The 25,478-nt window shown below is 41.6% G+C and overlaps 2 protein-coding genes across 4 annotated transcripts in view; one reads left to right on the top strand and one right to left on the bottom strand.

Moving 5' to 3' along the window:
• Nucleotides 1-447: 447 nt before the first annotated feature.
• prxl2c (peroxiredoxin like 2C) lies at nt 448-2,436 on the bottom strand. Its single transcript, XM_061279802.1, has 6 exons — nt 2,175-2,436; nt 1,890-1,958; nt 1,437-1,490; nt 1,267-1,372; nt 1,061-1,195; nt 448-924 (listed from the first exon to the last, which is right to left on the bottom strand). The coding sequence occupies exons 1-6, from the start codon at nt 2,358-2,360 to the stop codon at nt 794-796; spliced, it is 681 nt and encodes a 226-aa protein (XP_061135786.1). The 5' UTR covers nt 2,361-2,436; the 3' UTR covers nt 448-793.
• Nucleotides 2,437-3,152: 716 nt separating this feature from the next.
• Nucleotides 3,153-25,478, top strand: part of fbxl17 (F-box and leucine-rich repeat protein 17) — a 144,114-nt gene continuing 121,788 nt past the window's right edge. For 2 of the 3 annotated variants that reach the window (XR_009714534.1, XM_061279788.1), the window contains exons 1-6: nt 3,153-3,366; nt 4,277-4,774; nt 4,945-5,313; nt 5,386-5,508; nt 5,627-5,884; nt 5,958-6,089. Coding sequence is in view for 2 of the 3 variants with exons in the window: in XM_061279788.1 (XP_061135772.1) it covers nt 4,298-4,774; nt 4,945-5,313; nt 5,386-5,508; nt 5,627-5,884; nt 5,958-6,089 (1,359 nt within the window). In the remaining variant the exon portion in view is untranslated. The remainder of the gene's footprint in view (nt 3,367-4,276; nt 4,775-4,944; nt 5,314-5,385; nt 5,509-5,626; nt 5,885-5,957; nt 6,090-25,478) is intronic. The other variant, XM_061279789.1, reaches the window with a different exon arrangement.

The following is a 25,478-nucleotide window of genomic DNA, read 5'->3' as shown; positions in this document are numbered from 1 at the left end:
CCCTACCAAGCCATCATCTATCACTGGAGCTGTCAACGCCAAATTAGCATATTTGCTCTGATAAAATAATTCCTAACCTCTCCTTTTCATTGCAACATTGCCTTTTGGTGGTCTGAGGAATAATGGTTGTCTGGTCAGTCCAACACAAATCTTCATCCATAAGCAAAACTGGAGCATCTCACTTTGTCACATGTACTTCAACGACTCTCCTCTTCATGAATGAATCGTCTGTTGTTTTTTAATGTCACACTTAACGTGTCTGCGTCACAGTCATCAGGATTCAAGTTCAAGTCTTGGTTTGAGTGGAGTCTGCTGATCCTCATGGTTGTGTGAGTTTTCTCTCGCTTCCTCCCACATTCTTAAAACATGCATGACGACTAAATGACCTATTGATGTGAGTGAATGGTTGCTTGTCCTGGTTGACCAAATATATAAATATCAACCACAAACGCATCAAAATATGTTTTAATATGTATACGGACCCTCGGGTACTGTTCAAGCACATCATTAAAATGTGTATATAGTATATTTCCATTCATTCATTCATTCATTCATTCATTCATTCATTCATTCATTCATTCATTCATTCATTCATTCATTCATTCATTCATTCATTCATTCATTCAGCAGTGAGGCACAAAGATATGTCCAACTTAATCAGGTATTTTGCAGCCAAGTGGGGATTGGAACATTGGTGAGTATTGCCAGAATGTTTTTTTTCCCCAGCACAGTACTGCTAACTTCCAGGTTGCAAAGCCAAAGCGAATGGTTCCACTTTGGGCAGGTGAGCCCGTTACACATGGATGACCTTTGGTTCTTTGCTGAAGTTCAGGGTGTGATGAACTCCGGCGAGCTGCAGCAGCCAGTTAATTGGCATGTGGTCCAGATGGTTCGTGTCAAAATGACAGAAGCGCAATTGAGAACCTGCAAAGATCTTTGCGCATGAGTGAGCTACAGGAGTTGGTTTTCAAAAACGTAAGCACTACAGTACCCAAGTAGGGTTGAGTATAATACATTTGCAGATAATCTTGCAGAACTGCTTCGAGAGAGGAAATCTTACCCGGTCCAGCAATGATAGCACCACCTTGCTGATGAAGATCACCCTGGAAGTCGAATACAGGACTCGTCATGGCTCTCCAGATACTCTTCATTTGACCCATGAAGATACCAGACTTGACATGAGGACTCGGTTGGGCTTCACACACAGACGAAATGATCTTCAGTCACGGCTTCAGTCAAGACATAATCTGCATTGACTGCGTTTACCTGACACTGTAAACTTCTCTTCTCGTTTCATTCCGAGCTTATGGTAAATTACCCTATTGGGGTCCACATAGATCTCATGAGCGTATCCTGTTAGTGAGCAGAAAGGCTGGACGAGAAATCAAAACCTGCCTGGGTGCTACATTAGCACAGTACTTAAAAAAAGTGTTTACCTGTATGTGATGATGAGCGGATTGTCCAATGACAACTAGATCAACCTTTGCATCCTGCAACAAAAAAAAAGATTGTAAAAAAATATTTATTTTTAAAAATAACCTTTATAACTATTTTGTCTTTATTTTGTGGGTAAATAGAAGATGCATGTAAGTAACTTGTAGCTATAAATCCAGATCGTACACATTATCTTTATTACATAACTGCCACTTATATACTCATTTAGCTAATTTCAACTAGACAAGAAACTCATTTAGCTCATTTCAACTAGACAAGAAACGTGGTGTGTGATGGAGGCATCTTTTTGGTGTATTTTGATAACAACACGTGACAGGCATATTTTTACAGTTTTAAGACAACAAGGAACTTATGGGAAAAAACTGCACCATGTTTTCTTTACATTATTATATTTATATTATTATTATTAGTAGTATTTAGGAGTCAGGACTCACCTCCAGTACCTCTTTGGGTACTTTGCTCAGATCATCCACGTAGTCTTTACAGCTGTAACATAAGAAATTCTGCAGGGACATTTTTGGGAGAGTTTAAAAACCACAACACATTGTTTACAAATAAACTGTCACCTTGTGCATTCTGTTCAGCTTCGTTTCCGCTTATGCACAATTAAGATATGTGGGATATCTCAGTAGAAAGCCCCAGGGTTACTAAAGGCAACTTTCAAACACGCATTTAAAGGCTACTACCAAATAATGACTGATAAATCAAGTTTCCCCTACCCGTACAAAAATAATGATCGACTTCCTATCTTGATACAAACTCTTGAACGGGATGGGCGTTCCGTGACGGTCGTAAATGAAACAATCGTCCACGTCTCGGAGGTGCACGTTAATCGGAGAAGATCCACTTTCTTGAGTATTTTCTCTCTCGATTTGTCGAGTTATGGGCAACTTAACTTCTGCCATTTTCTCCCCTTGGGAGTATTTTTAGACGTTCAGCAGGCTGGAAAGCCGCGCCCAATTTTTGCGCGTCACTCGACCACTTGCTGGAGCTTTATTTTTTTTTTTTTTTTTTTTGCGTGTGTTAAAGGCATCCGCTAATGATCTTGCCTGTCTTGTGTACTAACACCGTGAATTTGATTCCAGCAAGTGACGGTGTGAATGTGTGCGTGACAAATTTCTTTTTATTAAAAAAGAATAATATTATGCATTTAATTTATTTTTAAATATTGTGTGTACTTGTTTTTCGGCCCGTGAGACTGTATTGATAAATAATCTGTCCCACAGTTGACGGACGTGCTTTGGAGGTTTCCTTTTGGAAGATGCGCTTAAAAATCGGTTCGAATGGGCTAATATATCAGTTCGACAACGGGAGTCTGCAGTAGAAATAAACACTGAATAAAAGGGATCAAGCATCTTTAAGTGGGAGAGCACGAACGAGTGTGTGCAGTACGTGCTGCACATTAAAGACAAAACAAGTCGTCACATTAACCTAAGGAATATTTAGACATTTTAAAGAACCTAATTTGCGTGTATGTGGAATGCTGTGCTTTGAAGATGGAAGAAAATAACAGGCCAGAGTCGCGTATCCAATTTCGAATTAAGAACTGCAAGGCAGACGTACGTGGTAAATCCCCACCCATCCACCGTGCTGCTGAAATCATAAAGAAACAATGGTGAAGATAAAATAAATAAATAAATAATAATAATTACAGCCGCTTTGAAGTTTTATACTGCTTGCGCGTGTACGTTCATCCTCTTCAGCTTCCGTACTTTGCCCCCACGGTGCGGAAGTGTTCTGAGGAGCACGGTCAGATCTGCCACTGTTTAGTGCTGGGTTGCCCCTAGGCTAACGGTGCTTTTCTGCGTTCTCGTTTCTCTCGACGAGACTGTGTCAGCGTTCATCTCGACCAACCAGAAGAAGTCTATTATGTGAGCTCGGTGGCCAAGTGTTGGAGCACCGTGCGATCCGGTGAGGAATGTCTCATGCCGTTGCTACAGCTAGTTTTTAGCATCCAAAGATGGAGCGATCTAGCCTTGCAGCATAGCTCTTAGTGGCCTTTTTATCACTCATTAAAGCTTGCAAAGATACAGACAATGTCAATGGATGACGCTTCGTTCAGGTTGCAAATAATTGCACACCGCTGCAGTGTTGCTTTGTTCGTAGACGCCTCATTTGACAACCTTTTCTCTTGTTTACATCTTTTGTTTTTGTTCGATAGCCACCATGCGACCATTTCTTTACCAAACTGTAGTCTCGCAATGTGCTCGTGAATCGAGTCAAACATCTACTACATAAGGTCGGGAGGTGGATTCGTCTGCTTAAACATTAATACAGTTTGCATAGTGCAGCGAAATACATGAATAAACAATCTGTCTTTTCAAAGTCAATAAAGCTCACGTTGAAGTTTACTGACAGAGGCGTTAACTGTGTTCTTTATCATGGTTTGCAGAGATGCGCAGCATAAGGCAGCACAGTGGAATAGTGGTTAGACACGTCAGCTTCTCCATTCTGAGGTTCAGGGTTTGAATCGCGCATATTTGCATCATTGAATGTTATTGAAGTGAGGCTGAGTGCTTTTCCTCAAATGCACTGTGGTCAACTCAAATTCAAATGAATACTAAAGGTATCATGTAAAAATGTTCAATTAAAATGACGTAATTGAAAGCCATATTATACATTGAAACCAATAAAATAAGCACAGTCTTTATATTTTCCAAGTGCCCTGTGATTGGCTGGTGAGCAGACCCGGCCTCCAGCTCACCTCTGACCCTAATGAACACCGACAGTATGGAAAACGGCTCCACTGTGTTTCAACACTGACCACAGATGTGGTCATCATTATTTGAAACTAAACATCTGGTATCTGATTCCCTTCCAGAGTTTTTTTTGAGTCTTCTATATGGGCCATCTTCTCTCGAAAAATGGTTACGGTTTGAAGAAGAAGACACGCAAGCAGCATCACAGGACAAAGAAGAAGAGGAACTGCTTCCTGCAGGGGCCTTGCATGCTGTGTTTCATCATCCACAGCAGCAGCGGCGGCAGCGGCACTTTGAGCGAGGACAGCGACCCTCCGGAGGCCGGCATCAACGGTAGTGGGTGCCGTCACAGCAGCGTCAGCAGCATTACCGTCCCGGGCGTCGGCGCGGTCGGAGTCAGCGCGGCGGCTGCTTCCAAACTCGCCGAGCGCTACGCATTACTCGCCTCTCCTGAGGACTGCTCCAAGTTCTTGCTTTCGCCACCAGAGTTAGCTATTTGGGAAGGCCAGGGGAGGAGCCTGTTGTCAGCTGTCCCGGCCAAACTCATTCCACCGCCGGCTCTTTTTCGGACCGCCATTCCTGTGCCTGTACCCGGCTGCACCAGCGACTACGCCGAGATGGTGAGATGGCGGTGAAACATTCACCTAGAGCAATATGGCCTAAAAATGGTCACATTTTTTGACCTGATGAAATACTTGTCATTGCTTGTCAGGAATACGACCAGCTGCACTCCTCAAGTCTCCCAATTCGGTTTTCCTCATGTAATAGGTGTGTGTCTCCCTCCATGCAGGTGTGTAAGAGAAAGTGTTCCGAGGTGCAGGGGTGCACACCTTGCAACAAGCAGCCACGCTGTGCCTTTTCTGCCCCTGATGGTAGCATCGAAAACGGAGGGGTGGGCGGAAGCGTGGGGGAGGCGTCCTCAAACTCCCAAACTGGCCACTGTCATCTTCCCATCTGCCCATTGGCCTCTTCCTCTTCCTCCTCGTCCTCCTCAACAGTGGCCGACGGCTGCCTCGGGTCGGCTCCTCAGGCCGATCTGCCCCAAAGCTCCGACTCGTCCCCCGCCGGTCTGCAGTACCTTGATGACTGCCAGGCCAGAGGCGCTGACGTTGCGGATCATTTAAACATCAACCACCTGCCTTCTTCCATTCTTCTTAAGGTCAGCCATCATGTGGCGAAATTCTATTTTTAGATGCATCTTTGTGATTAAATACCTTCTGTCTCATCACAGATTCTCTCACATTTGACGGTGAAGGAGCGTTGCTTGTGTGCCTCTTTAGTCTGCAAGTACTGGAGGGACCTCTGCTTGGACTTCCAATTCTGGAAGCAAATCGACCTCAGTGGCCTACAACAAGTAAGTCACGAAAAGTCATCTTTTTCATTGCTTCAGCACAAAAACACAGAATCGGTCGATTTTTCATCCAATAACAGAAGCTAGGTTACCAAACTGTATTGCTGCCTTCCCTTTTCAGGTTAACGATGATCTCCTGGCAGAAATAGCCTCTCGAAGGCAGAATGTGACCGAGATCAACATCTCGGACTGCAGGGGCGTCCACGACCACGGCGTGTTCTCCTTGGCCTCGCAGTGTCCCGGCTTGCAGAAGTACACGGCTTATAGGTGCAAGCAGCTGGGGGACATATCGCTGACCTCCTTGGCCGCACACTGTCCTCAGCTGATCAAAGTGCACGTGGGAAACCAGGACAGACTGACGGACAGAGCGCTTAAAAAGGTATCACTCATCTGGAGCCCATTTTGTCGAAGTGCATAAGCGCCTGATTATTTGTTTCGTCTGTTTCCGTCAGCTTGGAGAGTGCTGCAGCGAACTGAAGGACATTCACTTGGGTCAGTGTTACGGGATCAGCGATGAAGGCATGGTGGCCTTGGCCAAAGGATGCCCCAAATTGGAGAAACTCTACTTGCAGGAGAACAAACTGGTCAGTCCTATTGTTTGTCTCGATGCTGTTTGCATTTGTTGTCGTGCATAGAGAAAAGAGCCCACAGTGTGTGTGTGCGTGTGTGTTAGTTTTCTGCCATCATTGATGTCCTCTGTTGCACTGAACGCCTTTTAAATGTTGCCTGATTTGTTTCTGCTGGACTTTTGAATCTTTTTTTTTTTCTTTTTTTTTTTTTGGTCACAACACTACTTTCATCTTTGAGGTCATTAGACAACACGTTCATGCTATCGAGCAGCAGGGAATTTTTTTTTGAAAGGCAATTTTTCACTCCCTTGCTGGGCGGCTACCAGAGCTTGGAATTATTGATTTTATTTGCAGATTTTAAAAAATGTTTACCCTGTGACTCAATATAGTGATTTGACCATTCTATGGTAATATGACACATTCCATAGTTGAAGAAAATGTTTTCTATCAATGTAAATAAATATTCATGTAAAAGTTTTCTTTATTACTGTCTTTTGGGGATGTATCCCAGCTAAAATATTTCAGGGGAAAATACATTTAAGTTCTTTAATGGCAAATTTGGCAGTACATTTCATACCAATATGTGTGTGCTATTCTGCAATTTACCACTAGGTGACGCTATTTGACTGGGAAAAAAATATTTATTTTTTGGGGGGCGCAAAACGCAGCCAGTTGCTTTCTTCCCCACATCACAGATTGTATTCATAGCAGAACGCCGCAGATTTGAGTGTTTCTTTGCCAACCGGCTATCACGAACCCTCTTTTATTGGTCATTTGGCTTCTTGTCTCCGGACCCTCGCATTGAAATCGAATAGAACCGCTCATTTGTCATGTCGGCTCCCGAATCCCTTTCATTCGTCTCGTCTTTCCAAAGTAGAACCATAAAGATCTTGATGAATTAGCCCACTCACAATTGTTAACAATAGCTCAGTTTGTTAAAAGCCCATTCATCAAGTTCATTGTACAACATATTAGCCGAGAGATGAATATTGCTTCTGTTAACATCTCAGCAAAGCCGCTTGCGTCACAGTCGTTTTTCAGATGTGAGATTGTCACATTCATTTGGTGTTGAAGATAAGAAGTCCAAGTGAGGATTATTATGTCTAGGCTCTCTGGTTACTCAGTTTCTACTTCGGTCCCGGACAATTAAACAAATTCAAAGTAGTAACGGAACCTTATATGAGATCATCTTCTTCCGGTGATCTGCTTTTAATATGGATGGTGCGCCTTTACAATATTTTCTTTTGCTTCCTCTAAACTTGATTAAGCAAAGCGCCAGAGGATGTTTTTCGTGAGGTCTTTCCATCATCCCCCCCCTTCATCCTTGCCGTTCTTCTCTTTCCTGTCGTTGTCGTTTGTGCGTTTTCTTTTCCACGCTGGAGGGTCTTCTTTTTGTGTTTAGCAAGCGTGTCCAGTTCTGTTTGCTCACGTATCCTTAAAAGAAATACGCCAAACCACTAATAACCGCGCTACCTCTAATCACTGGTCACATTATTAGGTACACCTGTACTGGATTGAATGTGTGTAATTTGATGAGGCGATTTGTTTGCCTCCCATTTCCCCAAACACACGCATGGGAAGTTAATTGAAGTCTGTGTTGTTGTCTAGCGCTGTGAACATGAGTAGTGGTTAGGTTAGCCTCTCGAACTTCGGCTAGTCCAATGGCTGCTAGTCTTGAAAGTACTTGCTGCTTCACGTGTAACACTTATTGAAGTGCTGGTTGTGTGGTCACTTGTAAAAGAAGTACAGTAAAAGCATAAGTGAGGATAGGAACAGTGGAATATTTTTAAAAAATGTATTTTTAAAATATATTTCATTTCTTATTTATTTATTTTCATATGTAATTTACTTTTTGTATTTATTTGTAAATTCTTTTAATATAAGGCTTTTTTTTTTTTAAAATATCCATATTGCTGGCGTCGGACCATAATGCAGACAAGTAGCGTATTTTCCGCACTATAAGAATGGCTCATTTTAAAACTTTGTCCACATATAAGGCGCACCGGATTATAAGGCGCACCTTCAATCAATGGCCCATTTTAAAACTTTGTCCGTATATAAGATATATACATTTGGCCCGCGGGCGGGACTTTGGACACGCCTGCTGTTGTGGATCAATATTGGCGCACCTGATTATAAGGCGCACTGTCGGCTTTTGAGAAAATTGGAGGTTTTTAGGTGCGCCTTATAGTGCGGAAAATACGGTAAATGAACGACTAGAACTTGATGTTGCGTGTTGATTTTTGAAACTTAATTTCAGCTTTCTCGTTGTATTGCAACGTTGATGTCTCCAAGTTTATTTGACGCTACAGCTGGTGGCTGTACGACGTCTCGGATGCTTTTTTTGGCAGTGTCCCTGCATTCCTGATTGCTGCAGCTCATCCACTATTTATGTCACACTTGCTTTTTATGCCATTGCTTGCCTTTCAAGTCTTGTTTTCGTCCTCTGAAGTGAGAGTTTCTCGCTCTCTCTCTCTCGCCCATTTTTATTCTGTTGTCTCGCATCACCTGGAAGGGCAAAAGGCTGAGAGAATAATAAATCTCTCGTTTCTTCAGTATACTTAGACGACAGAGGGCAGACAAAAATGAAACTTTTGGCGGATGAATTAAAAATTGCGTAATTTAACCCTCTTGCCGTGTTGGCAGCTTTGCTTGATTGTTCTTTTTCAATTAAGCGTCTTTTGAAATTGGTGGACGTTTTTGCCCGGAAAGCACTTTAGCTTTTGTAACACTCTTAAATGTGCTTTATCTGCCTTCCTGTCTTGTTAAAATCACAGAGCGTGTGCCTCATTTTCTTGCATTGAAAGATTTTTTTTTTTTTTTTTTTTGCACCCACACTGATTATTTACAATTTCAATCAGTCTCGAATGTGGGAATGTGAGTGGAATTGCAGAAGCCCCCTAACCTAGATTAGCACGTGCCCTCAATTTGGGGCTAATTACTACTTTGCATTTTCAATCAGAGCCCCTGTGCTGCTCTTGCCACATTTCTCCATCATTTTCCAACAGACCAAGACGAATGGAATTTATTTCTCTCAGCACAAACGGTGCGCGAGTGGCAAGCGTGTTTCTTGGCCACCTCGGGTCCGACGGCCTGTCAGCGATCTGTTTTCCGTGGGCGTCGGAATGACAGCCAACCCCCTGACGATCCAATCAGGCCGATTAAATTGTATATTGACACTTTCAGATTTAATTAAGAAGATTATAGGGCCAGCAGAGACAAAAAAGTGCTAATGATAGCTGTCGCTTGTTATGGGATCGCCCTTTTGACATACACCAACACAGAGAAGGGCCTTGTTTAAAACAAAAAAAAAGTCAGACTAACACACACTTTCAGGAGCTGATGAAGTGAACAGCTGCCAGCTGCACTGGAATGTCCCGTGGAAACTTTATTCACATATTTCACTGTAATTACACATAAATAGAGCCACTCTGAGCTCACACACTTGTCCGCACAAACAGTGCATTGTGTCGCGCCGCAACTCTCCACCCATACAGTCTTCAAAGACGTGACACAGTGTCGGCTAACTGCTTCAAATTTAAAACCAGCCCAAGAAAGTCAGGCCCATTCACTTAAATGAAAGGTCATGCTTTTTTTCGCCCCAGTTCCCAGGTGTTCTAACAACGTCTCCCTGCATATGTCAGAATTCCCCAATGATCAAGAATTATAGCACACTTTTCATCCTCCTAAAAAAAAAAAAATGCCCATTTTAAGGGGGCGGTCCTGTCTGTTGCAAATGAGCCAATGCGCACCCACACAAAGTAAATTCTTTGTTCCTTATGACGGTTAGCGGCGGCGCTACGTGTGAAGCCCCAAATTTAAAAGTGTGCATGTGAATTGAGGCCACAAGCCCCCATGTAGGCCTCTTTTGTATTTTCACAGATTGCACACATTTCAATCACCGTCACATTTTTGAACTAAAATATCAAAGTGACCATATCTGGCCTGAGATGATCAAATTAACACAAAAAACTGTACATAAATTGAATTGTGACTTCATCCATTCAACCTTTGTTCCCATTCTAAAAAATTATGATGCATAGTTTTTAAAAGCTTTCATTTTACACACACGTTAAGATTGACTTGTACAAAAAGCATTTGTTCAAGTTAATTAAAACGAAAACATGATGACGGGTGTACAGTGGAAGGGCAGAGAGAGAGAACTGCTAAAGGCGGTCGACGTTACGCGTCATTGCTTTTCAACATTATCAACTCTCATCAGTTTGACCTTTCAAGTTTTGAGCAACTTTAGTAGCCAACTTTTCCCCAGAAACTTTTGATGCAATTCGGAAATGTGCAACTTCAGTCTATTTGCATTTTGAGGTACCGGTACCATCATTGTTCTGGACCTTCCACCAAGCCCTTAAACTTTATCACACTTGAGTTTTTACTTGAGCCGACCGACGCCACGCTTAAAATTCCGACCGTCTATTTGGAGGCAACAGCGCTTTCCTCCTTCAAGTACTTCTGGATCGATCCGTTCCTTCCAAAACGCCAGTGTGTGCATGCTTGTGTGTTTGTAGCTGTTGCCGCTTTTTTTTTTGCCCAAAGAGTAATAAGAAACATTAATGAGCTCTGACTTCAACTTGGACACCCGGCTGCACTCAGACAAGGACACCGTCGATAAATTCCCTCCGCCAGTCCGCTCGCGTACAATACGCGCTTATAAGTAGAGGGAGGGAGAGAGAAACAAAGAGGAGAATTGGAAAACCTTTTTTTGACCTTTGCCACAAAAGGGATATTTTTCCTTGATGTTTTTGTTTCGGCGTTCTCTCTACCGGGAAAAGATTAATGGTCAATATGTGCTCAATCACGCAGTTAAAAAAATAAAGGCTCAGTATTGACGTGAATAATCTTTTGGAATCTGAAAAGTTTTTATTAACTATCACTGTCTAATGACTGTCAACTTTAAATTTGGCAATTGTGGAGAAAAATACCAACAGTATCTCAGTTGTGCAAATCTAAATTGCATTTGGTGCAACACCAAAAATGGTCCTCACACTCTTAATTGTTCCCACATTTGGAGTGTGAATTGTGATGGTTTATTCATTCAAAGTCGTTCACGCGTAACTGAAAATAGCTTTATTTGATACTGTCCAATAAAAAAAAAAAAAAAAAAAATAATAAATAAATTTAGTTTTTTGGAAAGTTGTCTTTTCTTATGACACCAGAACCAGTCAAGGTCGTTGTGTGTGCAGTTTTTGACTGTGCCCTGCAGAGGGCGTGTTAAGACCACATAGTAACAGGAGCTTTATACATATATGTTTGGATAAAATCATTCTCAAACTACTCTAGGGAAAAGAAGGCAACGCAGTCTGTTGATTTTAAGATACACCAAAGAAAATCCTGTCCTGTTGCATACATTTGAATGTAGACATTTGCACAAGTCATGGGAAGAGCTAATTAATATGCATTCATAAATATAATACTCCACAGTTTTTACTAATGCTGTGTTTGTAGTGAAGTAAAAGTGTACAGAATCACACTTGCGAATTTTGTATTATTTTTACGTGATAAATGACGCAAGCAACACAAAATTACATTGCTCAGTATAATTTTATGAGTGCCGTTGTCTGTTACAGCAAACAACCAAAAATGATGCACTACTGAGCATTATAATTTCGTATAGGTGTTATTTTAAATACTTAAAATAAATAAAAAAAAATATAAAAAATACTTCACTTTAAATACTAAAAAAAATACAACCTGTGAATTATTTGTCCTTTTATGGTGGATTTATTTTGTGCCTACCACTAAATTTATAAACTAGTCTGTTGTCTGTCCAACGCATGCCCTGCAACTGTTAACTCTTTTCCACATCTCGCCTAATTTCAGAACTCTTTTCCACCTCTCGCCTAATTTCAGCTGGCTAATTCTTGTGACAGATGTACCTAATTTTGTGGTTGCTGAGTGTACTGAAGGCCATGAAGGTCCAAGCTTGCAAATCCGATCTTTGACTTGTTAGCTTTCTTTCACATGTCGCGCCACCATTACTATATTATATCCCCCCCAGGAACTTGGTGCTCTGCCGCCTTCAACTGATTTGTTGGCACACATCTAATAATTTTTCCATTTCTGACCAAACAACCTGCGGGACCCCGAGTGTTTAAAGAGCATTGCGTATCCCGCTCTGTGGAGGCAGCTCCTGACACCTGGCCAGGGGCTGTCACCCTGATTCATGGCTCCGTGTGACACCTTGCCATGTGACTCCTCTTAATCCCATTGCGTCGATCTCTTCTTTTGTCTACTCACTGCCCCCTCTTCACTTCCCTGCCGGATGATGAGCCGCTCTTTTGTTTTGAGAAGGGCAGTGATGATGTCACGGTTTCAAACTGAATTGAGTTCAGTGGACAAAGTACAAAATGTACTGTGATGAATAGTTGTCCTTGATTATCCGCTTGTGTCGTGTATGAGTTTGGGAGGAAAAAACCATCCACAACAAAAAACACGACAGAGGAGGGAAAAGTAAAAAGAAAAACTGGAGAGTGCCTGTTCATCTTTTACTTTGATATTTATTGATATTTAATTTCATATTTATTTTGGAGTTTATTATTGTTTGTCTTAATTAATGTTTTAATTTTGAACCTGTTGTATGGGGAATAAGCAGGACAGGAAAAGTAAAAGAGAGAAAAGAAAAACTGGAAAGTGCCTGTTCATCTTTTACTTTGGTATCTATTGATATTTTTATATTCATTTCATATTTTGTTTTGAGTTTATTATTGCTTGTCTTAGTTAATGTTTTAATTTTGAACCTGTTGTATGAGGAATAAGCAGGATAGGAAACGCTATGTCGTGTATCTCATTCACTCTTTCTTATCAGAGCGGCCATTTCTGCAGAAATTGTCATTAGCCAATTTTTTCCCCCCTTCCTTTTCTTCGTCAGAGGTCTGAGCGCCACTTTTATAGTTTCCAGCTCTTTTCACGCTCACGTCCGCCACCCCTCGTTCAATCACTCCCAGGTCTTCCACCTGTCACCTCCCCGTCTGTGTGATTGAGAGGCCAAAGCCGCTCTAATCGCTGACTTCATTAGTGATGATTGATAAGCTGCAAGAAGGCAAGCCTAGTTTAATTCCCGTTTATTTATATATGTTGAACACTATTTTGACCTCTCCATTGTCTTATTTGGGTTTCCACGCTGCGCTGTATTACCGCCGCCCTCTGCCGTGATGCTTTCAGGGGCTGGCCGGCAACAGGGGTTCAATACTCGGGGTAATGAATGTGTTTAATAAGCGCAGTGGGTCAATGGGCTTAATTGAAGGCGTGACAGAAGATGGGGCTCACAGAGCGCTCCTGTAACGAGACTTTAATGAGCCTCTGGGGTTAACAAGGTCAAAAACCGGATTGGGGAAGGGGATTCTAATTATGGTCTGTCCATCCATGTTCAGGCTCTCATGGCTGGGATGCCATATTCCATCTAGATTTTGGAGAGTATTGTTTCTTTGTCGTTCAAAAACCGGATTGGGGAAGGGGATTTTAATTATGGTCTGTCCATCCATGTTCAGGCTCTCATGGCTGGGATGCCATATTCCATCTAGATTTTGGAGAGTATTGTTTCTTTGTCGTTCATACAAAATAGATAGATTTTTGTGCTTTGTCATAACCGAGAAAAAGGGGATTCTCTTCTGACAGGAAAAAAAAAAGTACGAACATTGGTGGTTTTGCCAAACCCTTGGCTAATGCTAAATGCTATCGCTGTCGCGATTCACAGCTTTTATTTTTCTAATTAAATCCAAATTCAACAAACTTCAGCAAATTAGCAACTTAATCGTGTTCCGCGTAACATGGAATGCAAGAATTTAAGATTTAGCTCAATTGCTTCATTATATTGTTTTCAGCCTGGTTGATGTCTGCCGTCGTTTTAATACAAAGAAGAAAATAGCAGCTCTCGATTTCGGTACCTGGAGACTTCTGAATTGTTTACCACATGTTTTAGCGACAGTAGGTGGGCTTGGCTGAATAGTCTCCATTTTATGTTCTTTATTCGGGTGGGCAGAAATAAAAAAATAGAACAAAAAAATAAGCGGTTCAAACCGTAAAACGTTTGGTCCGTGACAACGTCTTTGTTTTATTTCCTCGTGTTTGCGTTGGCGTGCAGCATCACGTTGTGTTTGTGTGCTTCTGCAGAACTTTGAGGATTTATGGCCGTGCAAGCCTGCCACAGTGTTTTGTAGTTTATTCCCGAGTGAGGCCAAAAAGCTGAAATACTGCAAGCATTTTTTGCAACCGCATCAAAAATAATTGTAATGATAAAGACGTGAGAATAGTCACGTTAACGTTTTCATTTTGCATGACATCTGGTAACAAGTGAGAGTGAATTTGTTTTTTCATTTTCTGTGTGTAGTTTACAGCCTGCTTATTTGAATACAATACATTTTGAATTTGAATACAATCCACTTTGTTTTTATCTCCACTTGATGTGGTAGTACTGGACAGATGGTTTTAAAATTAAGTTGCAACAAACAAAAGAAAAAATATAAAAGTGAAACCGGTCCAACTGAGTTTCTCACAGAACTCACAGGAGAGCTTCGTGATTTATTCGTGTTTTTTTTTTTTTTTTTTTCTTCTCTGCACATTTGTCCGCCTGCAACACTCGCACACACGCACAAGAATGTGCACATTTCCAAGTTGGTCTGGTTTGGGTTTGCTCTGGGGTAGAATGTTATTTTTTATTTATTTTTTTAACTCAATGTGTAACTTTGGTAAGGTGAGTTGTTTCACAGTTTTAGTGATGTGGCTTTTTTGCATGCTCAGCTGATGGACTTTGTTGTCGAGTTCGACTTACCCTGAGTGAAGAAAGAAATCTGCCCCTCTGAATCCACACTGCTCAGTTCCAAATTCAAACAGAGGCATAAAAGTTGGATATTGTCCCCTTATTCAAGATGTATTTCTGTATCACTTTCATTAGCTTCACATAAAAAAAAAAAAAAAAGCACCAAAATACTCAATGTTGATGCAGTCTATGATACTTCACTGACATATCCTGAAAGTAGAGGAAATTAAAGAATTAATTTGTTCCACGCTTAAACTATGGCTCGCATAAAACCGTTATTAAATGCAAAGGCAATTTCTTAATATTTTATCACTCTTAACTATCATAAAGGATTAGCACTGTATAAAATGACTAAAATAAAGTAAAGCTATTCACTTTTTTAAGACTCCTGACAGACATGAATAATGGAGAGGGAAGAGGAAGATTTTTGCAGAGTGATTATGTCACACTGACTTTCTCTAGCTGCTGCTGTAATTAGTGTTTTATGGTGTATAGTATAATATTTACAATGTGTAATGTGCGTCCCCGTCTTTGTGGTTTACTGACGATTGCACTCAATGAATTACTATCCTTGATTATATTCATATCAAAATCAATTCTAAACATATTTTTTATTTTTTTTGTCCACGGTTGACAATTTTTTTTTTTTTACCTGACGTTTTCCTTTTTGTTATATGTGAAGAACGTCAGAAAAGTTCCAGGATAGGTGTCACAAAAGCTATATTTCAAATCCAAACCGCAAACTACGAGTTTCCCCCTTCAATGTAATCACCCTGGAGTGTGACCTCAGCTCTCTGCTGCCATTGAACTTTTTTTTTCCCACATGCTTTTATATACATATTCTGCGTCAAGTTGTCAAGCAATGACTGGAGTGAGTGATGATGAGACCAATGAGAAAAGACTAGCTAGGGAAAGTCATTACCCGAGATGAGTCATGGATCTTTGAGTACAACCTGGAGACCAACCGCCAGAACCTCCAGTTGAAAAGTCCCGACGGCGCCAAGGCCGAAGAAAGCAAGACTGTTGAAAATCCAAAGTCACGTTTAAGCGCATTCATGGATGTGGACGACATCGTCTATTTTGAATTTTTTTCCACGGGGCCAGACAATCAATCAAGTGATGACATTTGAAAGCATTCAGAGAAGTTGACAAAATTAGAAAGCAAATTAAAGAAATATAGAGTTGCATTCTAGAATTAATAAATAGAGTGAAATTGCTTTTTATTTTATTTTTGTAAAAAGACACCACTTCCCCATTAGCGTTAACGCCAAAATTGTGTGTCTTCCAGCAGCTTATATATTTGCCCGGCGTCGCCGGAGTGCTAGCCTGTTATGAAATGTAGCCTGTAGACAGCCGGTCGATTAATGGTGCACTTAGCCTGCGCTAATTAGCACAATATGTAGACGTGCAGAAAGCGTCAGGTGACCCTCGACCAACCTCTGATGCGTAACTCACTTCCTGTCACTGGGCCACACGGCGGAGTTTTCGGACGTTGCGGAGGCTTTCTCGCAAAAGGATGTTGGATGAATCGCCATTTATGTATATGAGAGGTCTATTCATTAGCGTTTCCTGGAAAGTTGCTAAACTTAGAATTAGCGTTCACATTTTGACATTTGAAAATTGCTTAATTATCATAGATATCTTCTTTTTAGACTTGCGTAAATTGTTTGTAACAAAGCGCCTTGGTGATTACTTCGAACCACAAACAATGCAAGTCTAGATGGGGACAACAAAGGCTTTTCAGCTTGGTGTTATGTTTTTGTAACTAATTAAAAATTGCACATTTTCTTCCTGTCTTCCAAATTGCTTGCTTTCTCTGAGAGGAGACACTGTACTACCCCCTCCGTACACACACACTGAATTTGGCTTGGGTAAATTTGATCTCACTTAAAAGCAAATTTGGTAGAAAGAAATGCTTCTCTTAAAATGGCGAGGCGGACTCAAAAAGGCTGCCCGGCTACAACATGTTTTTTAGAAAGTAAACTGAAGGTGTGAGTGAAAGCAGTTGATTTGCATTTAGATAAATCGCCGGGGATGTGAGAGACGCACATAGCGACCCCCTACTCGGACCCTTCTTCCTGCACGGCTGGATGTGCATGTGTGTGTTCTCACCGAGATGAAAACATGAGCTATTCCCTGAAAGTAAATGTGTTTGTCCGCGGAAAATAAAGTGTGTGACAGAGCTTTATATCAAAACACCAGGCACAAATAATGACTAATATGAAGCGACTGCACGGGACTGGTGGCTGCCGCTTGCAGTCGGCTACGTACGGTCGTTGATTTTGTTAGACGTTGCCGAACCACTCCGGATGCCGTTTATTCAATTTTTACGTCTGTCCTTCGTCTCTCATTATGAATAATGACACAGAAATATTGTCCAGTACATTGTGTCCAAAAAGCTTCCATTAGTTTGATTTTTATGGCCTTCCCAAGCCTCCTCAAATTTGATTCTTCTCGAGTGAGTGCTTAAGTTTACTGCTTTTTCCTGCAAAATATGGCAAAGCACAATATCTTAATTCTCACATCTTTTTAGCACTCAGTAGGGTGCTTGCATCTGCCAAGCCGCGAAAAATAAGGCCAGATAAAATTCCTCTTTTCTGGCTTAGTGGTTACTGTCATAATTTATATGTGAAAAAAGCAGAGCAGGAAACAAGCAAGAGTGGTTGTAGAATTTAACAGTTTTAAGTTGCGGTGGGCAATGTTCCACTGCGCTTCTGTAGGCCAGCTTTTCACAATCTTTCCTGAGTCTATTTCACATTCTGTAGTTTACGTTAGAAAACATCCTAAATTCCTTCCTATTGCTTTGCGCTCAGTGGAGGCGTTGAGTCATAAATTAAGCTAACGTTCCGGTTAGCGTAGCATCCGTTGTGGTTTTTGTGCTTTGGGCTCGGAGATGGACTGCAAGTGCGGAGAGGCCACTGGTGATTGACAGCGTTTGCTGACAGTGGGCAGTCAGGCTGCAGTGTCTGTAAATATGAGGCCAGCGTGACAGGTGAAGGTCAGTTAGCGTTTGTGTAAAAGGAGAAAAAAGGTTTTAACAGCTGCGTATTTTTGGGTATATGGTACTGGTGAGTCTTTATTGTGCCTCACCTCCTCTACTACATTTTTATTTTGGTCCTGTATGTTAAAAGGAAGACACCCCTAAAATATTGCTCCTACGAGTCTAAACACGACATTCGGATTAATACCAATCACAACTCAGAATCAGAAAACTGGTTAGCCGTGATTGGTTGTGACCTGAGACCTGGCAATCGTGATGTCCTTTTCAGTTGACAGCAAAATGGCCGTCGGGCAAGATGGATGAAAACAGGATTTTGCCCGTTTAATTCATATTCCACAAACGAACCATTAAGACATTAACATTAAGAACAAAGAAAAGTTTTGCCCATATTAGTACAAAGAACATTTTTGGCACCACACAACTTAGCTCCTAGCATCATTGGGACATGCAATCTTCACGATAAAAACCACCACAAAAAACTATGATAAAGTGACTGCTCATGAATGGGTATTTATTCTCTTTCCGATAATTTAATTTTTTTAACCTGTATAAATTGATTATTTATAGTCATGTAAGTGCCTTAAATGTGATGAGATCGGACGAGATCTTCTAGTGGAAAGCAGACCTCTGCTGAGTCATGAGAAGAGAGTTTTTAATCCAGCAGATGTACGACGGAGCTCCCCATTTCTCTTTATCGATCACCTTTATTGATAATCGTAAACTGATGAGCTCTGAGTGTCTGAGTGCGGGCCTTCCCGCCCGTGCTGGAACCGTGCCATCGTAACGTGGGATTAGGATGGCGGGAGACAAACAGATTTATGTCCTGGCAACATGATGAATCCCCAGTGCAAACACAGCAATACACAGCCAATATACAGTGTACACTTGCGGGAACGCTCCTGCTGTACCGCAGGGCCTTCGCGTGGGACATTCCGTATTTCCGCAAATAGTGGCCTGGGGAGTTTATTTACTCAACTTCAAATAGGAAGCAAGCCATTATTTGTACAAACACATTTTATGGAATAATATTAAACTATGTTACTGGTGGATTACAGTTCATGCCAACTGAAAGTGGAGGTTAAAACAAAACAGAGTAACTATTAGAAGGAAATTTGGAAAAAGAAACCCTAACCCTAACCCAAGAACCCAGTTGGCCAACATTCTGAAATATAAAAATGGCCAAACACCAAGTCGCCATGTCCCTGACCAGTCACACAGAGAACTAATGAACAAATGCGGTTAGACTCCACACTTTAATTCATATCAGGAACTGGATCGAGTGCCAGGATTCACGATACAGTAATTCAAGTGACCTCGTAACTAACATCACGAAAACTCTACTGCTGATTGACTAACCGGCCCGTCTGACCAAAACGCTTCGACATTACTTCCATGAGTAATGGAAATAAACGCCAGCCTGGCCCGCTATGGTTATAAAATATATAAAATTCTATCTCACGGCTGATTTGACAGTAAAAAAAAAAAAATGCAATAAACGGGAGGTCACTATTCGAGGAAAAACATCATGAGCAAATTCCGTGATTGTTCACTGATGACAGAAATAAAACCTTTCGAATGGCAATGTAACTGCAGGATCTCCACCAAGGCCAAACAAAGATCTATATTGAATCCACTCTTCGAAGTCTTATTGTATATTTTGTATTCCATTCACTTGTGAAATATATCTTGTCGTTCTACACGGAAATGACATTTGTTGTACTAGCTGGACAATATCAATCTATGCGCATCTGTGTACTGAATGTTACCTGAGATCTCCTTCAATGCTTTTGTCTGCCTTTGCATGTACTCCTGACTGCCAGCGGCATAGTATATGTGCAGTATATGGTGAGTATATTATCCCACACTGGGTGGAGGTTCTCCTTTGTCAGCTGACAGTATTATGTGAGGAGAGGGGTGCGGAAGCTTTGCTGACTGGGGGAATCAAGAGTTCTCCTCCCCGTGATAGAAGATCACGTCGCACACTAGTGTGTGTTTGAGCTTTTATTAGAGTTCTTCCTGCGCCCCTCCCCTTTCTTTGTTTCTCAGTAATAAAGTTGAGTATTTATTTTACCCTATCCGGCCGGCTCTCAGGTCTCTCTTAAAGGCTGTCGGAGACCGCGGTGATATTAGACGGTATGCGTGTCCGCGTGAGCGCGCGCACATGCTCGAGCACGTCTGCTTGTCTCATCACCCATCCCAGACGTACAGTTGTGTCTGCTCGCGTGCTAACACAGAGATTGAAAGTTGCTGATTCCGAGCCACGGGGACTCGTGAAGGAGAGGCCTCTGGCGGGGGCTGATTGAGCTGTGCTGAGCTGAGGTAGAAAAAGTTACGGTAGCCCGCTATTACCTGCCAGCGTCGACAGGGTTTATTAGCCTTGCAGATGCACCGTCGCAGCGCCTCGGTGCAGCCAAGCAAATAATTATATGACACCGGTCCGCCAGGGAGTTGCAGGCTAAAAAGGTTTGTCCGTTTCCTGTAAACAAGACATGCAGGGTTGGAGATTTTTTAAGTGTATGAGCAACCTTTTAGATTGCATTGGAGTCAGTTATTCTGACTTTCAGATATAACTGCTATTAAAGCGTTTTATTTCTAGGCCAATTCAAGTCAAAGCCTTCAGCTAGGGATAGGAGAGTACCGATACCAGCTACCGATACTTACAGAAAATACAATGGATCTGCAAAGTTACAATCTGGTTTGAACATAGATTTGAGCAGAGTTTGAGGCTCAGTTTTGAGTCTTGGAATTGATTGTCTCTGTCTTTAGATGTTCCACTGGAAAAGGGATTTCTGGTTGATTATGTTGATTGAGACAATTTAGAGTTGACACCATGATTTATTTTTTTTGTCCAAAGCCAGCAGAACAGAGATTCGTTTCGAGCTTTTTTTTTTTTTTTTGCCGGTGAGTTAGCACTTCGCACTTATGGGATTGTGGCTGACAGTTGGCACAGTGGATGATTTATGAGTGGCCAGGAGAGTCAGAGATGGATGAGGACAAATAAGTTTCATCAAAGTTTTCCGCTAGCCACAAAGGAAAGCTCATCCTCTGTGTTGTTGTTTTTAGTACGCAGCAGTTTTCTCGTTCCCTCCTTTTTTTCTTCTAATTGTATGCCCAGTTATTCGATCATCTTGTGCAAGTTGATTGATAAGGTCCACTGAATTCCCTGTACTTAAATTCAATTGAGTATTTTTTTAGCGGTTTATTCCTGCATTTTTGTTAATAAAATTACATCAAATTAAATGTATTGCCTAATTAATTTCTCTGCTGTACAAGATTGAAAGGATTAGGAGTTATAATTATTCCTCCATATCAGTACTGCACAAATCAACTTGATCTTTTTAGGTGGTTTTGTTCAGTGTCAAAATAAGATACATTTCGACTTTTGAGTTAATAATTATATATATTTCTGATTTTAAATGGCAAACTATGTTCAAATCATTCTCATGATCCCACTGACAATTGCTGCAATTTAAAGGACAAGCATAGATTTTTTTTTGGTCTAATTTAACTGAGATCCAATGCATGGCAGACAGCGTCATGTCGTTAGCTTCTTTTAAAACCTTAAGTAATAATAAAAAAGAAGTAAGCTGAGTAATAGTGAATGATATTGAGCCAAAAATTTCTCTGGTAGCACTTTTTGTCTCGTGTTGCTTTGGGCCATGGTCTTTCTCAAGGTTTGGAAGCTGTGGAGACGAGACTCCTGTGACTTCCCTGCTCAGTTTGTGTCCATTCCTACCCGCCGTCTGGCTTTGGGCAGTTCCCACCTCAATCGTGGGAAGGGGCTTGTTCCAATTTGCCCCCAAGAAGGGTTTGCAGTCCTTGTCTCTCAGGGACCAATCAAGATTGTCTTTTGGTACATGGGTTCCTCTGTCATGAGTTGGTAACAGGTTAGCTGTTGTACCTGCTTCAGAACACGCTTGCACTTTCATTGGGGGCTGATTTCTACTCTGAATGAAAAACCACGTGTGTGTGTTTGTATTCCAATTAGACTTTAGTGATTGTCTTTAAGATAAATGCTGTCCTTTTTTTCGTTACTCTTCATTATTCTTTGCTAAATCATGTTTGCTTAATGATCCTAAAATATTTATAAACTAGGGATAATAATCGCTTAATGGATCGTTAAGAATTCTGTCTTGGTGTCTAATTGATCGTTGATTAATGGTATCTTGAAGCAAATGAGGCTAATGGAGTGCTGGGACTGTTGATTCAGGCAAAACTAGGTTGCTGTCAACAAGGCAGTGGTGTCATTTATTTTTTTGGGGCCACGTTGTACTCACGGGAGGGTATTGTTTGATTGTGAGAAGCAAATATATTTAAAGCTAAGGTCCCTTGCAAGAAGAGTTTTTCACTTCTGATAACATAGCCAGAGTGTATTCTTCAACATTTGTCTTCTCTGAGTCACGCATGAATCTTAACAAACCTCAGGCCATGGCTGTCTGTGAAGGTGCTCACACAAATTTCAGTTCAAATGCTTGACTAAGCCTGTAAATGTTTGATTCTGTTCGTGGCCCAGACAGCCTCCCTAAGCCTTCCCATCTCCCAGCGCCCCTCTGCCATAAGACCCCAACTAACCTAGCACGTAGACATACTTACCAGAATCTCCCCCCACCTCTCCCCGATTTCCCTGATGGACCCCCACCACCTCCACACCAACCACCCTTGACTCTCCCTCCTCAACAAAAACTCAAATCTACCATCCAGCCACCTCTCTTGTCTGGACCTGAAGCGCAAGCAGGTCCCTTTTGTTTGGACTGATAAAAGGAGGAAAGCGGGACGACGGTGGAGGATTAATTTGAGCACCGACCAGATGACACATCTGCTTGTCGTGTTGCCGTCTCTCTCTTGCCTCCTGTGGCTCCCCTTGCAGTCGCTCTATTATCTTGGGTGAGAGCCGAGGATATTGGACTGAGATGCATGGAGAACTCTCAAAGATGAGACACTCCTCTAATCCGCTGTCTTTTTTTTTTTGCTCTCCTTTGTTTTGTCTTACCACTGTCGCCATTCAACTTGGCCTCACTTCTCCTCCATTTTATCCTCATGGATGACCTAAGGAAGCAGAAATTAGAAATGGCTGCAGTTATGTTCATAGCTTTGACTCCGAGACAGTCTGAAGGAACTCTGGTGCAATTACTCTGTGAATGTGATTCATCGTTCGTTTGCTCTGAACTCTCCTGCTTACCAAACAAATCACTTGAAGTGATGGATTTTGGGCCTCTTCAGTTAACTCTGGTGTGGTCCACTTCACAACTGTTCAAGTGTGAACACTGCATAAAATGACAAACTACACCAAGGGCCCAATTTATGAATAGCCCAAATAGTTGGTGCGAAAATGTGCATTCACTCACTTCAGGTAGTCCAAGTAGTATTTCTTTCACATCCCCAGCTTTTGGGCCTTCTTGTCAACTCGTTGGTCCTTTCTGCATGTCACCTCCACTTCCACGACACATTTCCCATTGCCCATTTTTTTTTTTTGTCCTAAAGCCAGGGTCATGGTCTTTGGTTGGTGTCACCCATTTCAAGGGGCACACTTGATACCCATTCTGCTCTTTTGACAGCTCTCCTGGTCGAACCCAGGAAGAGATTACATCTCATAGTACTCGTAGAACTGCTTTTATTTCCTATTAATGGCGCTTGAATTGTCTTTTCCACTTCCTGATCGTGTAAAGTTTAAACCGACTGCATGTGGGTGACTTTTAAATTCATATATGGATTTGGGTCAATAAGGGCAGCTCGAGTCAGCGACCTTTAACCCTGATCTTTGTCACTTTAGGTCAGTCACGGGCAGTGGAAACAGATCTAAAATGTCTCTGATCAGAGGAGACAGGAACTCAGGCCAGCGGGTGCACCTCCCTTGCTTCCTTGGCCTTCTGCCCTGTCTATTGTCATTTGGCGAGACCCCTGCTCCCGCCTTTTCATCCCGACTCATGCTCAGCATCCCACGCATGCTGGACCAATAGGGAATTACTGTAAGAACCAACGCGAGTCGTTGGAGACGGAGGGGGGCCGTCTTGTCTGAGCTGTCACATCACGCTGACACGGTGTAAGCCGGAGTGACACTGAGCTCCAGCGTACTGTCTGGGACCAGTCTGGCCCTGGAACTGTGACCCGTGTGACCAGCTCCCCGGCCGCTGGGATCGACAGAAGGCGGCTTTTTGTTTATGTTGTTTAAGTGAAAAGACCAGCAAATCGTAAAAAGAAAAAACCTAACAGCTCAGCAGACACTTTTGTTGCTAGGGTTGATGGCAAACAATGTTAATAAAAAAAGACAGAATATTAAAAAATATGTCATTCTAAGAGCTAATTTATGGTCATTCCCTTTTTTTAATTTTATTGTGGGAACGTGTTCAGACTAAACCAAGTCGATTTTGGATATGAATAGACTCTTGAGGCAAATCTGTGTTGACAATTGGACGCTTCTTGTAAAACAAAAATTCATTCAGTTATACTTTTGAGTCGTGGCACAACCAATGTGAATTATACATTGATTCCACTGTTATGATTTAAGATAAAGTTAAGGGGCGTGATCAATATTTAACACTCCGACAACAAATGCGGAATTTGCAAATTCATACAGTTTGAATTATCTTTGAATAATGTAAAGCATCGGAAATAATCCTGGCACAAGTGTTTTCTGCTGACCTCTGTAAAGGCTCAAACCTTTTTTCATGTAAGAAATTAATGAGCAAACAGCCCCCACTGTCTTGACATTTCGATCGCTGGAATGAATCGTGGCTGTGATTAAAAGTTGACTTCCCTTTAGCTATCAAGATCCCACATAAGCACAAATAAATTAGAGCCTGATCCTGTGACATTTGACAGAGACTTTGCTTCACTATTCAAAAAAATGCTTGTCTTTATAATTGTGAGTTCATTTTTTTAATTTGTCTGTTTTTGATTTAAAAAAAACCTCAAACTTTAGAAAACATTTGTTATATTGTATATTTTATTATGTCCATTATATTTATTTTTAGGATTTAAAAATGTATTTTTTGTCCTCCCATCAAAAAACCATAAAAAAATAACCCACAGGGGAGGTAAAAATGATTCCAGAATATGGAGCCACCTCCTTCAGTACAATGGCATCTCGGCCCTTGCATGGCCCAATTGCTTGCAGCCATATACTTGCCCCCCCTGTTGTGTCACACTAAAGGGAACATTTACTGGAGTGTGACAACCTTCAGTTACCCAGAGAAAATTCTCCCATTTGAGTGTGGACTGGGCCCAACAATGTGATTATCATGCGCCATGTACGTTTATACTGGCGCCATTGTTGGCCTCTCACCTTTGTCTGTATTTCGCTGTCAACTTGCCCTTTTTGTGAACGCCGAACTGGACCGACAGTCTCACTTTTCTCTATTCAGGACCTCAATAACCTCAAGTGGCCGTCTGCCCCCCCCCTTCTTCGGTGAATTAAAAATGAGTGAATATAATCGAAATCGGGGTTTACTTATGTGAGAAAATGTAAATGTCTAAGTAACAAGTCCTGCGGGCCAGTCTTTAGTTGACTCATTTTAAAGTCGAATACAGGAAAAAAGTACAAAAGTACTGAGATCTTCCGAGGAGAAAGCACGTCCCTGCTCCGGCTCCATCCATTTCACGAATATACAGGCCTTGTTAAACCACGGCACTTAAC

The sequence above is a fragment of the Syngnathus typhle genome, linkage group LG5 (assembly GCF_033458585.1).
Source record: "Syngnathus typhle isolate RoL2023-S1 ecotype Sweden linkage group LG5, RoL_Styp_1.0, whole genome shotgun sequence".
NCBI classification, from domain to species: domain Eukaryota; kingdom Metazoa; phylum Chordata; class Actinopteri; order Syngnathiformes; family Syngnathidae; genus Syngnathus; species Syngnathus typhle.
The sequence above is the reverse complement of the archived record's forward strand: the minus strand, read 5'-3'. Positions and strand labels throughout refer to the sequence as shown.